Genomic DNA, 15235 nt, shown 5'->3' on the forward strand with positions numbered 1-15235 from the left:
TTAATACGGTTTCGGTCAAACACAGGGGTCTTCTTCTACAAAACGGGTCGGGTAATCGAATTTCCATTTTTTCTGACGATTGTACCCTTATCTATTTCGAGAAACGTTTTCCTTTTTGTAAGATTGAGTGGCAATCTGTGTAAATACCTGGATAATTTCGGACATTTTAAAAAACGTACTCCTCTTTTAATTATAAGAAGATAGTTCATTCACCCAGAAATATGAATACACAAATCAAAACACAAAAATTGCATACCTGCAAAGCAATTGAAAGAAATGGCTGGTTCATTTGAATTCTTGAGAGATATATATATGTCCTACAAGACATCATGGAGAGTAAATCTTGGTCGATGAAACTCTAAGAATCTTTGGTAACCTAATGATAATTTTCCTTACTCTCTATTGTTTGTATGAATCTCAAATTATATTGACTCAACTTGCCGTTTACATGCTTTATGTGAAAGTCATGACAATACCTGTGGAACAAAGTTTTTTTTTTGTATGATAGCATCGGTTATGATTTTTTTGGAGAGTCTGCAACTTCTGTGCTTGGTGGTGGATCATTTGATGAGGTAATCTCTCTATTATTTAACTATTTCACTATATCAACCGATTATTATAGGACAAAAAATAGTTATTGCAATCTTTTTGTTGGTTTTTATAGGTCCCACTTGCCTTGACTAATGACTCAAGTACTCCCTCATCAAAGCGTGTTTATGCATGTCATGTTGACACAAGTGAACAATCATCCTCTTCCAAGAAGGTCTGTGTTACAACAGTGGATAATCTGCGGAACAATTTGGTTTAAAAGCGTCTACACTTAACTTTGAAGACAACAAAGTGAAATAGGATGCTAATCCAGAAGAGAGTAAGGTGAGTAATATGTGAAGATCAATGACACAAAGGTGGGGTTGAAAAAAAATGAAGGGATTTAAGATCAAAATTGAGAAAAAGCAGTGATTGTAAGATGTGTGTTTGATGGTGGATTGTGCTTTTTTTTTGTTTTTATCTTTGTTTTTTAGTTTTAGTTTTGTACTTTCACGTGTTAAGCTAATAAGAGATGGTTTATATGCCATTCATTTAAGTATTATTCAATAAAATTCCAACATTATTAAAGTTTCAAAATAGAAGTGAAAGACAGTAGTAATAACTTACTACAAATGGTTTGAAGTGCAGACAAAAAATGCCCCCAATTCCACTTGGTTTGTTAAAAAAACCTGCAAATAGATCTACCATTAGTCAGTTTTACGAAAAAAAAGAAAAACAAATGTAAGAGAGTGAGCTGGAACTTTGGGACTTATCTTCCTCTATAATGTTCTAAATTAACAATAATCAGTTTTACCAATGCCTCAAAATTAAAATAATATACATATTAACAAAATTTATATTCAATATTTATATTACACGCTCATTAAAGTTACTGATTTTTACATAAAAAATATAATGTAGTAAAAATCTACAACATACAATATAAATTATTAATCTAGTAATAATACATTTTCCTACACGAAAAAATAATAATAATAAAACATTTTTCTATATACTAATAACTAAATTTTAAACTGTAAACTCCAAAAACTAAACTTTATCCCCTTAAAATTTGAGTATATCATTTTCAAAAGTGAAAGTTGAGGAATAATTTCGCAAATATGCGAAAGCTACGAAATTTAGTGATTATTTTCTAAGCTTGAGACTTAAATAATCATTTTCCTACTTCACAAAATGGCCATTTTTGTAAATACTTTTAAGTTATTATATTTTTTTTAACATCTTACTTTACTTTATTAAAATTGAAACAGAGACTACATTATTATTCTAGGACATACACATCTAACAAATAGATGATTAAAAGTTAAGAAGAAGAAACACAATCGAACAAGTGAAATAAACGCTGCTTTTCTTTGTAAGACTTACAGGCTAATAGATTATCAAATCTATTATCTTCCTTATTCGTCTTCTTCCTGACATGATCATCTTGTTTGGCTATCGTTCTTTTGACGAAACTCCAATAAACTTTGAAACAATCAATGACTGCGATTCATCTGTTACATCGCTTCCCAACATCACATCTCCAACAACGGGAGATGACATCTTTCTTTGGTATAGCTAATGCCCATAAATAATGAAATGATGAACACCGTCTTCTAAATCTCGTTCCATGCTGACATCCCCAAGAGCACCCATTGAAATTAACAACTAACGGTTGTACAAATTCCTTGATTCATAATAAAAACCAAGGTAAAAGTTTGCCAAAGTCTGTTCGTAAAATCAAAGACAACCTGATCTCTCGCCACCATATCCTTAGGCAATGTCTCGAACTGGGGCTATGAACCGATGCTGCATTAAGAATCTCTTCCATTCGCTTTCATTGTCAATCCAAGTCCAAATGATACCAGGATCAAATATCAAAATACATCTCCATAACATTTGGCGGAGGAAAACGACAACTGCCAAAAATGCCACTTCATTCTTAGGCCAATGATGTCTAATTGGCTGCAAGAAAAAGATGAAACATTATCGGAGACGAAACGCCGACAACAACACAATTGTGATCGCCGGAAAAATGCTCTACAAGAGAGATGGATGGCTACGAAGAGCCAATCAAAAGGCATAACTATGGAAGATAGAGATTTTGGTCTACCCAGCCCGAGAGTCCTTCGACGGTTGTGCCAAAACTGAGGAATCTTGTCCATCTTCAAGGCTTATGATGGTGGCTCTGCAACGTGACTCTCTTCTGATTTCAGATCTGGCAACGGTTTTGAATAAAAATGGTAACTGTTTGTCCTTGTAAAAACAGTCACAATGATCGCTGCCATACGAAATAAGAAAGTCGATCGGCAAGTCCAATATAATCTCATCCTAATTATTAGTAACAAGAAGAAAAAAAACTAAAAAACTTAAAGAGAACTACCGGCAAATGCCGGCGGTTCGTAACCAGATAAAGAAAACGATTTTGTCGCCTTGGAAGAGAAAAGAGAGAACAGAGAGAAGAGAGGTTTTGTCGCCTTGGAAGAAAAGAAAAAAAGATATACTGAATCTATGCATGATGCTACTGCATTTAAATAATAAATTATTATTTAAAGTAATATATACATTTTCTTAATTTATATTTTTTTTTAAATTACGATTGAAGAGTACATAGCATTTATGTTTGGTTTTATAATATGTTTTAAATACAACTCCTAAACCAAAACAGACTATTTTCAGAAAAATGTTATTTAGTTCGTCGGATTAATTCCTTAACTATCGTATGTGTAGATTAATTTTTATTCTCCAAGTTATATATGTTGACTATGCAAATTGAAACTTGAAAAGACAATGTTAAATTAAAAAATGTACTATAAGTTAACATTGATTTTTTTTGGGCAATTGACAAAAATAACACACATTTAAGTTTTTGTTCCAAAACTAGTACACACATTCAAATATTCCAAATTTAGCACAAATTTGTATATCATTAAAAATAAAATATTAATAATTTAAAACAATAATCTCTCTCACATCTGAAACAAAATCGTGACATTGTAACCACCGTGTTCTCTCTCACTCATCCCTCTCCGTCGATTCCAAAATCAAATGCAAACGGTGTTCCACCGACGAACCCAATCAGATCTGAATTGGAGGTGTGTCATCGTCGGTCGGTGTATCATCGTCGGTCAATCAACGGTGGTATCACGTTCACGTATCAGATTCACGATTCTTCTTCTTCCCCGATCATCTTCTTCGTCTTCGTGTCACTGTTCATCATCTGGTCTTCCTAGTGTAAGCTTTATATCCATTTTCACTTGTTATTCTTCTTTTATTGTAGAAATTGTAAGCATTGTAACTTTTATATGTATGTGATTTTGACTTTTCCAAATCCCTAAAAACCTAAATCACCATATTCTTATCAATTTAGTTATGCTAGTATTTGAGGACATAAACAAACCAGAACTTGAGATGATTCAGTGTTGGTTTTATGTGTGTATGATTTGCAGTTGTAATTTTTATGTGTGTGTGATTAGGATTTTTGATTATGGAAGTCTCGTTCTTTCTTACTTGAATTTGTTGCAAAAATTAAAGAATCAAGTTATTGTTGACTGCTAAATAATTTATATTAGTCTACTTGACTTGGTCGTTTTAGTTTTTTAAGAACAAGTTTATTGTAAGTATATTTGCGACGAGTCTTGAAATTGGATGTTCTTGTTGCTTATTGAGATGGTCTTGGAGCTGAGTTAGGCCTAGCATGCACCATCAATTAAGCTTCTATCTTTGTGTTTTTAGATTTATATACTACCTAATAATAAATTTAAAGTGTGTTTGCCATAGGATTTGAACCTTGCCCATACTACAACCTTTTTTAAAAAAGAACTCAGTTATCTTATCTCTTATGTATAATATGTTGTTATCCTTATTGATTGTTGCTTGTGTATTATTTATTGTTTGTTGCTTGTGTATTAATGTGTTTCTTAGTCACATTTGAAAATTCAGGAAGCATTGTTGCAAATTTAGAAAGACGTTCCTGAAACATATTCCTTGTTTTCATTTTTTATTGCAGGAAATGAGGATTGATCATTGCTTGTTGGAGTTTATCTTATACTTCTCTCAATTGGGGATATAAGAGTAGCAAATATTGCAGTAGCTGTGGAATTGTTCTCATAATCAGTGCATCTAATGCAATACATGATGTGTTTGGCTCTTATTATTGTGGTAACATTGGTAGTTCATGTGGTAATTATTTTTGTAGAGACACATATATGGTCAGAAAGAATTGGAGCTGTAATAGCACTCAGAATCAAAGACGAACGGTGCTCATTCAAGATTGAAGGCTTCAGTTGCCATATGAGATTGAAGTATTTACAGTTTGAGTCTTTGTATTCACATGGTCTTTGTTTTAGCATTAGGATTTTAGTTATGAAAGATAGTTTGGATGGTTTTCACCACAAAAATTGTTTTAAAACATATTTAGGAAGATTTGTATTAACTATCTCGATATTTTGGTAGATAGCTATGTTTTCACCAGTAAACATATAAAAAGGATTTGAATGTAACATTCATGAAGGATTCTCATATATTTATGAATGATTTCTTGAATTTCAGGAAGACCGTCATGAAAATAAAAAAAAGAGCATTAGGAAGGAGTCATTGACATTTAGGAAGAACTCCTTGAAATTTAGGAAGAATTCATTGACGTTAGGAAGATTTTCCTAAAACATCATGTTGGATATTTCTATTTGCTACCTTTATTGTAAAACACCAATATGTGCACATAATCAAATCATTATATATCACTAATAAAGTAATATGTGATACAATAAAGCAAAACACATATAAAGAGATTTAAACACTCATTTTTAAAAATTTAGGAAGGATTCCATTGCTTTTAGGAAGGATTCTATAGCTTTTAGGAAGGTGTTTTTGAATTTTAGGAAGACCTTCCATAATGACGAACTCAAACTTCCACTCAAGTGCTCATTTTCCCATCTTCATCATCAACTCTCTGCTTTGTTCATGAAATATTTGTCATCATGTATATCATCAATCACTTGAGTTAGACCTGAAAACCTTATTCAACAACATGATCAGTCCATGAATTCAATTTTTGTTTTAACATTACTTCAAGTGATATCTTATATATCACCCCACATTTAAACTAGTTCTGCAACACTACCAGATTGATTAACCTTAAAACCCCAAGAAACACTACCAAGTTGATCTATGCCATTAGCAAAACAATTAAAAAAACTCATAGCAAGCTAGATACCTACCAATTCAAATCAGTCCTTCTAATATCCATCTCCTTACAAGCTTCACTATAACATACTTATAGAAGCTTCAAATCCTTGATTCATCAGTTTCTTATGACTTCTCTTTCCCCATTTCTGAAAAAATGTGCTCTACACATCATCTGTTTTTGACAAACAAAAATCTAACTCAAACATTACAATAACATACAATAAAAAGTTTAAAGATTGGTGTTTTTTGTTAGTTAACTGATTTGCAATGATTTGAAACGAGAAGCAAGACTAAAGAGAGCTTATGAACAAATCCCATAGTCCAAAACTCCAATTGATTTGAAATCTTATTTGATCTCATTCATCATTGGTAACTCTCTCTCTCATGTTCCTCATTTCCCTACACACAACAACAAGTCATAATTTACAAAGAACAATTTCAACATCTGACAATGAAAATTCCAAAAACTTAATTTTTACTTCAATCCTTACCTTGATTAATAGATTCGATAACAGCGAACAAGATTCTCTCACTGAAGCTCGCCGTTGCTGAGTCCATTTTCGTGGTCGTGGGAATTTGCAGACTGAAACGACGGTGGCGGTGGATTTGTTGTATGCAAAAAATCGAGCTCATCACCTTCATCAACACCACAATCAAATCAAAATCTATCGGTTCTTCCCTCCAAATCTAGAAAACCCAAGCTCCAAACACATGCTCTTTTCTTAAAAACAGAGCTTGTGGAGTCGTCAGAGATTTTGCCGATTTAGTACGACCCTAAGCTTCTTGTAAGACTCTGATTATTTTTTTTTCTCTCTTTTTTTCATTAATTAATATAATAATTAATTATAGAAAAATGCTAGTTTTGGAAAACTTGAGCGTGTGTGCTAATTTTGGAAGAAAAACCTAGAATGGTGCTAGTCTAGAATATATTTTTTTTAAATTTAATTTTGCACAAACTTGAGGAATTAATCTGCAAACGGTCCAAGTTAAGGAATAATTTTGCAAATTACCAAAAGCTGAGGAATTTAGCGATCATTCTCTAAACTTGAAGAATTAAATAATTATTTTTTTGTACTTCACAAAAATGATAATTTGTAAATATTGTTAAGTTATTTTCTATACTATAACATATAGGGGATGACCCTGTTTTAAAACGCGGCCGCCTAGCCGCCTGTTTAATCGCTGATCGGGACATTACCGCCGCGATTTTGAGCAATTCGGTCTAAGAAATCGTTGACCGATTTTATACTGATTAATCGTTGAAATCGGCTGAATAACCGATTTAATAACCCAAAATTCAACTAATAATTGTTGGGCCTTATAATTTGAGTGGGCCTCAACCGATGTAAGTGAAGTTGTGAGCACCTCCTTCCCCCATCAACCGATGTGGGATATGAGATTTTGAATTATGACTTTTTAATTTTTTTTCTCTCTTTTCAGTATTTTTTTTTACCGTAATGATTTGTTTATATATTAGTAAGATTATTTTGTAATTATAAGACTAGTTTCTTAACTATATATTTTTGTCAGATGTATATTCGTTAGTTGAAATTGTAATTAATAATGCCTAAACATATTTGTACATATATATATTTGACATAATCTATAAAATTAATGAATTATATTTAATTTAATATAATATAATATATAAAACTAGTTCCCGATTCAACTCCGTTTAATCTCCGATTTCTTTGCAAGGCGCTAGGTCCGTCCTCGCCGCCGGACTACCGCCTAGCGATTTCTTAATTGGAGATAGTAACAAATTTCGTTTTAATAGAAGTCATAAATTTATCACATAATTGCTAGGCAATTCTTTTGCTTCAATACATATAATAGTGTAGAAATGTACAATACTTCACAATATTAATTGGGAGGATATTTTAAATTCTAAAAATGATAAAAGATTTGAATTTTGAGGTTGTCTAGAATAGAATTGAACGAAGAAAACATGCAATAAAAGTCTCAAATAATATTTGACTTTCCGTTTGATGATTTATGTATTCCGGCGTATAGAACAATCAATAAACCTAATCAGTTCTCTTAACCCAATTAAAAAACAAACCACCGTTTTAAACACCGTTCAGTCGCGTGTTGCAGAGCGCAGAACCTTCCACCGACACGTGTCATACCCACAGGTCCGTCTCACGCTTCCCTATCGCCTTTTTTTTGTTTTTTTTTCTTTTTCTCCAAGGCGTCTTCCTCACCAAGGTTTTTTTTCTTTTCTTTTTCTTCTTTTACCAGAACCTTCTTCTTCACCTCATCTTCGAAGATCCTCAGGTTCTTACTTCTTTTTTTTTCCTCTTCTCTCGATTGATAACGAAATCAAAGTTTGTACCGTTTCGTTTCGTTGATAAGGTTTCCGATTGTACCGATTCTCTCTAATGTCAATAAAAAAAACTGTTATGTGAAATGCGTAATGTATCGGAATCTGAAGTTTTGCTATTATCATAGCTGAATGATGAACGAAACTTGTTTTTATATTTGACTTTTTTTTTTTGGTTGTTGTTGTTGATTGATTGATTGATTGATTAGCAGTTATGGCGTCGTCAACTGCTTTGATTTGTGATACCGAAGCCTGGAAGGATTTGAAGGTATTGTTAGTCTTCTAAGATTTCTCTGTTCTTAGTTTGTTTGTCAATGGTGTTTGTTTGGAGAAGAGTGATTTGGGGTTGTTTTGGTAATTTTGGCAGGGACATGTAGAAGATATTAAGAAGACTCATTTGCGTGATTTGATGAGTGATGCCAACAGATGCCAGTCTATGATGATGTATGTGTAAATCATTCATATGCTTATCTTTTCTTTTTTTCTTGTATATAAATGATTTTAAGGTTATCTCTATAGCTATTATAGAGAAGGTGGATGTTTTTGTTTTGTGTCGTGGCATCAAAATTTGTGTATGTTTTAAGTAATTGCGCATTCTGTGTGGTATGAGTTTATCAGGGAATTTGATGGGCTGCTGTTGGATTATTCTCGACAGCGTGCAACTGAAGAGACGATGGACAAGCTTTTGAATTTGGCAAAGGTGAAAGCAGGATGTTTATTGGCAGATTTTCATACAACTGCGATGAAATTTCACTCGAGATTTTAATCATTTGTTTCTGTATGCAGGCTGCTCAGTTGACAGAGAAGATCAGCAGAATGTTCAATGGGGATCATGTGAGTTATACATTGACAACAAGGATATATAGGAAGATACTGGAATAGCTCTGAATCTCAGTTTGATTTTATCATATAGTGTTACACTTTAGAGTATATAAATGAAGACATTTCTATTTCCTTTGGTATACTGATATAGACGTTTTTTTCTCATCTCCATTCTTTCATCTCTTGTTGTCTGATTTTTTCTTTGCGTAACATCTCTGAATGGCTTCCCCAGATTAACAGTACGGAGAACAGGTCAGTTCTTCATGCTGCGCTCCGTGCTCCAAAAGATGCAGTTATTAAGGCTGATGGAAAGAATATGGTTCCAGAAGTGTGGAACGTTCTAGATAAGATCAAGGAATTTTCTGAGAAAATTCGCTCTGGTTCATGGGTAATTTGCACATGCCACTAGAAAGGCTACCTCTAAAGTTTACATCTCTATGTGTTAAGTTTTCTGCACTAATTGACAGGTTGGAGCTACGGGCAAACCACTGAAAGATGTCGTTGCAGTTGGTATCGGTGGCAGCTTCTTAGGTCCACTGTTTGTGCACACTGCTATTCAAACAGGTGGCTGCATCTAGTCTTGGTACCTAGCCTCTTGCTAGTGTTCTTTCTAGCTGGTGTAATTCTAATTTATGCTTTTATACATGTTCATACTCAGATCCCGAAGCTCTAGAGAGTGCTAAAGGACGCCAGCTGCGATTGTAAGAATTACGTATTTTTTCCTATACATATTTTTTTTCTCTGTTTATTTCCGCAAGGCTTTGGTAGTTTAATGAATGCTTGTCTTCATTGATATGCTTACGGTTTAAATTTTCTCCTGAAGGTCCACAGAAACTCCTAATTTATGTGTTCTTTTACCACTAGTGTCACATACTCCTTGTTTATCTAATTTTCGGGTAACTTAGTAAGAGGAGGCTGTATTGAACTTGTTAGCATCTAGTTATGTATCTTGGATTCCATTCTTGGTTATATATATATATTTTTTTGTCTTGTGGCAGTCTATGTTTACACCTCAATTTAATGTGTGTCTTTTTTTTGCAGCCTTGCAAATATTGATCCTGTTGATGTTGCGAGAAATATCAATGGACTAAATCCAGAAACCACTTTAGGTTCATGCTCAAAACTATCAGTAAATGCACCTTTATCATTTCCATTTATGGGCTGTACTCTAAATAATCTTGAGGATACTTATAACTCCAGTGGTGGTGGTCTCAAAAACATTTACAACCGCTGAAACAATGCTGAACGCTAGAACATTGAGGGAATGGATTACAACTGCTCTTGGGTTAGTATTTTTGGCATTCTAAATCTTGTTTTGTTAGAAACTTACAATAACCATGGCCAGAGATCTGTCTCTCTCTACAACTCCTCGTTTTGGCTGCTCTCAGTGATGTAGTAATGAATTTGCTCATACTTCGGCTACGTGCATCAGTGCATGTTGTTTTTCCTGTTTGTATATGTCTATGGAAAGTATTTGTGATACCCTATTGTAGACGGTAGACATTATCGTCAGAGGAAATCTTTTATGCTTTTACATTTACTAGCAATTTTGCTCAAAATATAATCTGTTATTCTTTATTCGTTATTCATCTAACATGGGATAACTTAACAGGGCTTCGGCTGTTGCAAAACACATGGTTGCTGTCAGCACTAATCTTGCGGTATGTATTTGCCATAGTTTCTTTGGGGACATAATTTTTTCTGTTAAAACCGAATACAGAGACTTGAGCCTTTCTGATAATGTTGAGGCTTTCTGATTATGTAATGGATGGACATGTTAATCTAATCTTAAACTGAATTATCTACCAGGTTTAGTGGACAATGGTAGTCTCCATGCTCTAGGATTTGTGATTTATTTCTACTTCCTTCAGCATTTTCATATTCAGAAAGTCAGGAACATGTTTACACTCTGGATGTTTTGTTTAACAGTTAGTGGAGAAGTTCGGTATTGACCCAAACAATGCATTTGCATTTTGGGATTGGGTCGGCGGAAGGTACAGTGGTAAGTTCTTGTTTGTTTTCTTGTTGGATTCATTTTCTCTCCCATATCCATTTACTTAAGTCTTTATCTGAAATTCTGCTGCAGTTTGTAGTGCTGTTGGAGTCTTACCTTTGTCGCTGCAGTATGGCTTCTCTGTGGTTGAGAAGTACGGTAACTTCTATTTATTATCCTTTTCATAAAATGTCTTAGGAATAGGATAGGAAGTAATACATATCTGTCTTCAGAGATTATTTAAATAAGCATTAGATGTACTGGTTCTAACTATAAAGCTTCAGGAAATATATTCATGTATACCCTGTTTTGTGTTTTCCCGTATCAGAATGATTTCTTCCTTTCTCTTGTGTTCCCGTTAATGGAATGTTCTATGTTTCTAAATCCCAAAGAAACCTTCTTAAAGGACGCAGTTGATATTTAGTCTTTTCTATTTTGTATTGCAGGTTTTTGAAGGGAGCTTCAAGCATCGATCAGCATTTCCAGTCCACACCATTTGAGAAGAATATTCCTGTGAGTGCTTCATTTTGATAATCGTCAAGAGTAACTTAAATTTTTCCTTCGATAATATGTATGAGTGCATTGGGTGTGTGAGATAATATAGAATCACTCTGTCATGAAGCAGCCCTTATACTCATTTGATAGCAAGCATTTCCATTTACTCCCAGTATAGATTCCCATATGTTAGTATCTACTGTAGTCAAGGCAGTGTGAGAGGTTGATTTGGTGATCTCTTAACGGTTTCAGGTGCTTTTAGGGTTGTTGAGTGTATGGAATGTATCGTTTCTTGGATATCCTGCCAGGGTAAGAATTGACTACTTCTACAACAGGCTGAATTTTTTTTCTCGGATTAAGATGTTCAGCCTCCATTAACATCCTTTGGTTTTCTCAGGCCATCTTACCTTACTCTCAAGCCCTTGAGAAATTTGCTCCGCACATTCAACAGGCATGTGAACTGGGTTTTCCTTTTGTCTTCTTAACCCTTGCTTCTTCATATCTATTTTTGACATTAAAAATTAATTCTTTTTACTGGGACCAATTGTTTGATTTCAGGTTAGTATGGAGAGTAATGGAAAGGGAGTCTCAATTGATGGTCTGCCTCTCCCGTATGAGACTGGTGAGATTGATTTTGGTGAACCTGGAACAAATGGTCAACACAGCTTTTACCAACTAATTCACCAGGTACATGCTACACATAGATTTTACTGGAATTTTGGACTGGGTTTTAGCTGATAAGCTAACGATAAATGCATTTATCTTACTAAATGATGTTTTAGGGGCGTGTAATCCCTTGTGATTTTATTGGCATTGTGAAGAGTCAGCAACCTGTGTACCTGAAGGGTAGGCATTTCCATTTCTGTTGTTGTAAATTTGACTTGAGTTCTTTTTTGTGTATTCCCTTTCTTAAATTCTGAATTTGATTCACAGGAGAGGTGGTCAGTAACCATGACGAGTTAATGTCCAACTTTTTTGCCCAGCCTGATGCGCTTGCATATGGGAAAGTAAGACATTACATTTGGTCATGCGGGATAAATAGAGACTGATGTATGACTAAGGTTCCGTTGTAAAACAAACTTTTTGGTTTTTCCTTTGTAGACACCTGAACAGTTGCAGAAAGAGAACGTTTCGGAAAATCTCATTCCCCACAAGGTAAAAAATATATGGTCTTGGATCATTATTAGAAAAAAGGACTTCTATGTTTTTCAGTATAATCACGTATTTGGGTTACTAACTGTTGGTATATTTCCACAGACATTCTCCGGCAATCGACCTTCTCTAAGCCTTCTACTTCCAGAATTGACTGCTTACAGTGTTGGCCAGGTCTGTCTCTATTTCAGGTTTATCAGTATAGTCTTAAGATTGAGAACAGAGGGTCATTGCTATATATAAGCTGACATTTTTGTATATGTTTTGTTTTCAGTTGTTGGCAATCTATGAACACAGAGTTGCAGTTCAAGGCTTTGTGTGGGGTATCAATTCGTTTGACCAGTGGGGAGTTGAGCTAGGAAAAGTTTTGGCTACTCAAGTGAGGAAGCAGCTTCATTCATCACGCACTCAAGGAACGGCTCTCGAGGGATTCAATTACAGTACCACCACACTTTTGAAACGATATCTCGAGGTATGATTCTGTAAAGACTTTCACATTCTCAAATTTCGTTCATGGCTTTGCCTAAAATCATCTCTCAAACACTCTTCCAGACAAGTTCCGAGCCGCAGATCTGATGAACAAGCCCCTGTTTCTCCTCCTTCAACCAAACGCGAACCATTGGAGCATTTTTCACCCTTGTTCTTTTTTTTTTCCCAACTGTCCCTAATCAGTATACTTCATTGGCACTCATAAATCATCAAAAAGTGAGGATTCAACCCCATAATTTCAGAATTGGGAGCGTATCTATTTGATGAGCTATTTTTTTTCTAAGTTACGCTCATAAAAGGTTTAAGAATATTTCACAGCCTTTTTTGTATCCTAATAAGTCACCAAATCAGGACGAGGATGAGAACACAACCACTTCAGAAAATAACATAACCGATGCTAAACATCATCACTTTTGCCACAAGTCCTTACTCCTTGCTCAACTTCAACACTGTTTACACAATTAGTGGTTTAGAACTAAAAAGTTCACTCAAATGCATGTAAAGAATATGAAGTGATGAGTTTTTACAACTCTGGTTTCCTTATCAAACCACGATTGAAATTTTGTTTCTTTCTGAGAATGGTAGTTTACGAACATGATTGTCGGCGCATGACCCCATCATGTGCACGAGTTGTGTCGAGTTAAGTCCATGATATGACCATGTGATTGTGCTTTTTGTGTTAGCAGTCATTTACTTTGGTGGGTGACCGCCTCTAAAATCGATAAACGCTCATATAAAGTCATATAACTTTGCCACTTGTAATCCAAGTAAAGATGTTCTAAGCTAGTATGACGTTTCTATAGGAGTTTCGACCTGTCCTACGTAAAAAATTTAATAATTGCAAAGTTTTGGGGTTTGTTGCTTTCCAAAACTAGCCTAATAAAACAAGATATGCACTTATACCGTTCATGCAACAACATCAACACACTCAACCGACTAATGGCGCTTCCATCGGTCGTGTCGTGTTAAGGGATCTTGCCCGTGTCCGACTCAACTGAATGTTTTCATTAACTTACCATGTGGGACTGTTGAGGTTAGTTAGTTAGTGGGTTGGTTAAAAACGAACAATTAAATTTTCATGTTAACACTCTGTGTTTATTTCAGGGTTTGTATATGGCTTCCGTGTTCATATTCAAACATTTTTAGTTAGGGGTGTTTCAATCAGGATTTTGATTTGGTTTCAGATTTTCAGTTTATGAATAATGGTCTACAGCCTAATTAAACCTAATCCCATATTAAAGTGTTTGGTATAGATTTGGTTTCGATTTAAAGATTAGGAGTTTAGTCAATTATATCCTTAATAGATTGGTGTTTTAAATATAGAAAAATGAATCCATTTAAACCATAGAAAAATGAATCCTTTTAAACCATATTAAGATTTAAATTAGGAGTTTAGTCAATTATATCCTTAATAGATTGGTGTTTTTTGAATCTAACATTTCAGTTTGGATCGGTTTATCCGAGTTGAACACCCTAATTCAATTAGTATCATCTTAAAATCAATCCTCTATATAATAAAACGGAAGTATACAACATTGTTTTGTGAACTATATAATTTTAGTAAGTTGGGTACAAATAAGTTATAGATTAAGTTTTATATTATTTGTATAGTCTGGATTTATTGTTTCCAAAAATCTTAAAGAGAATATTTTAAATAATCATTTGATTTCATCTAACTTACCATATTAATTTCCTTTATTAAATTATTCATCAAATAAAATCTTTTGATATCTAACTTAACATGTTAATTTGTTAATTATCATTTTACTTCACCTCTCATTTTTATATATGAGTCTATTTTGTGAAACAAATAAATTATCATATTATTTATCATAATTAAAAAATAGTTTTATTTCCGGATATACCATAAGTTAAATTTTTAAAAACAGATACAAATGATTCAATCTATAAAATATTCAAGTTTACTTAATATTATTTTTTTAAAATAATATCTATTGAATTAAATATTTTACTGAGTAACGGGTCAAAATTTGAATATTTAAATTCAATTTCATACTTTTTGTTGAATTTAATAATTTTATATAATATAATAAACTTTAAATAATTTATTTTGAAATATTTTTAAAATATCGAAACTAGATGTTAAAGTTAGAAACTATAAACACTCTAAATTGGTTTGTTATAGTAATGTCAATAATATGTCACTATAATATGATAGAATTTCAAACCACCAACACTTTCGAGGGCTTGGGTTGGTGGTTTGGTACCCATGATGACAGGACGCT

General features: G+C 33.6%; 1 protein-coding gene and 1 pseudogene across 4 annotated transcripts; one reads left to right on the plus strand and one right to left on the minus strand.

Moving 5' to 3' along the window:
• LOC104772738 lies at positions 1853 to 6273 on the minus strand (annotated as a pseudogene).
• LOC104771403 (glucose-6-phosphate isomerase, cytosolic-like) lies at positions 7762 to 13304 on the plus strand. Of its 4 annotated transcripts, none has more exons than XM_010495915.2 (24): positions 7762 to 7850; positions 7957 to 7992; positions 8248 to 8306; positions 8406 to 8482; positions 8657 to 8738; positions 8825 to 8872; positions 9093 to 9248; positions 9328 to 9424; positions 9519 to 9561; positions 9902 to 9969; positions 10061 to 10145; positions 10473 to 10521; positions 10790 to 10862; positions 10947 to 11007; positions 11300 to 11366; positions 11601 to 11657; positions 11746 to 11799; positions 11907 to 12035; positions 12131 to 12194; positions 12282 to 12355; positions 12450 to 12503; positions 12606 to 12674; positions 12775 to 12972; positions 13053 to 13304. In XM_010495915.2, exons 3-24 carry the CDS (start codon positions 8253 to 8255, stop codon positions 13074 to 13076), a joined length of 1683 nt encoding a protein of 560 aa, XP_010494217.1. In that variant the 5' UTR covers positions 7762 to 7850; positions 7957 to 7992; positions 8248 to 8252; the 3' UTR covers positions 13077 to 13304. The 4 variants fall into 4 exon arrangements, with proteins under 4 accessions (XP_010494217.1, XP_010494216.1, XP_010494215.1 ...); XM_010495914.2 differs by having other exon boundaries at positions 8251 to 8306; XM_010495913.1 differs by lacking the exon at positions 7762 to 7850 and having other exon boundaries at positions 7900 to 7992; positions 8251 to 8306.

The sequence above is a fragment of the Camelina sativa genome, chromosome 20, assembly GCF_000633955.1.
Source record: "Camelina sativa cultivar DH55 chromosome 20, Cs, whole genome shotgun sequence".
Taxonomy (NCBI): Eukaryota; Viridiplantae; Streptophyta; class Magnoliopsida; order Brassicales; family Brassicaceae; genus Camelina; species Camelina sativa.

Bases quoted from the DNA above. Each gene is read 5' to 3' on its own strand.
- LOC104771403 (XM_010495915.2), top strand. From the start codon at position 8,253: ATGGCGTCGTCAACTGCTTTGATTTGTGATACCGAAGCCTGGAAGGAT. The intron at 10,863-10,946 runs GTAAGTTCTTGT...ATTCTGCTGCAG, and splicing joins GGTCGGCGGAAGGTACAGTG to TTTGTAGTGCTGTTGGAGTC. The intron at 12,973-13,052 runs GTATGATTCTGT...ACACTCTTCCAG, and splicing joins TTTTGAAACGATATCTCGAG to ACAAGTTCCGAGCCGCAGAT.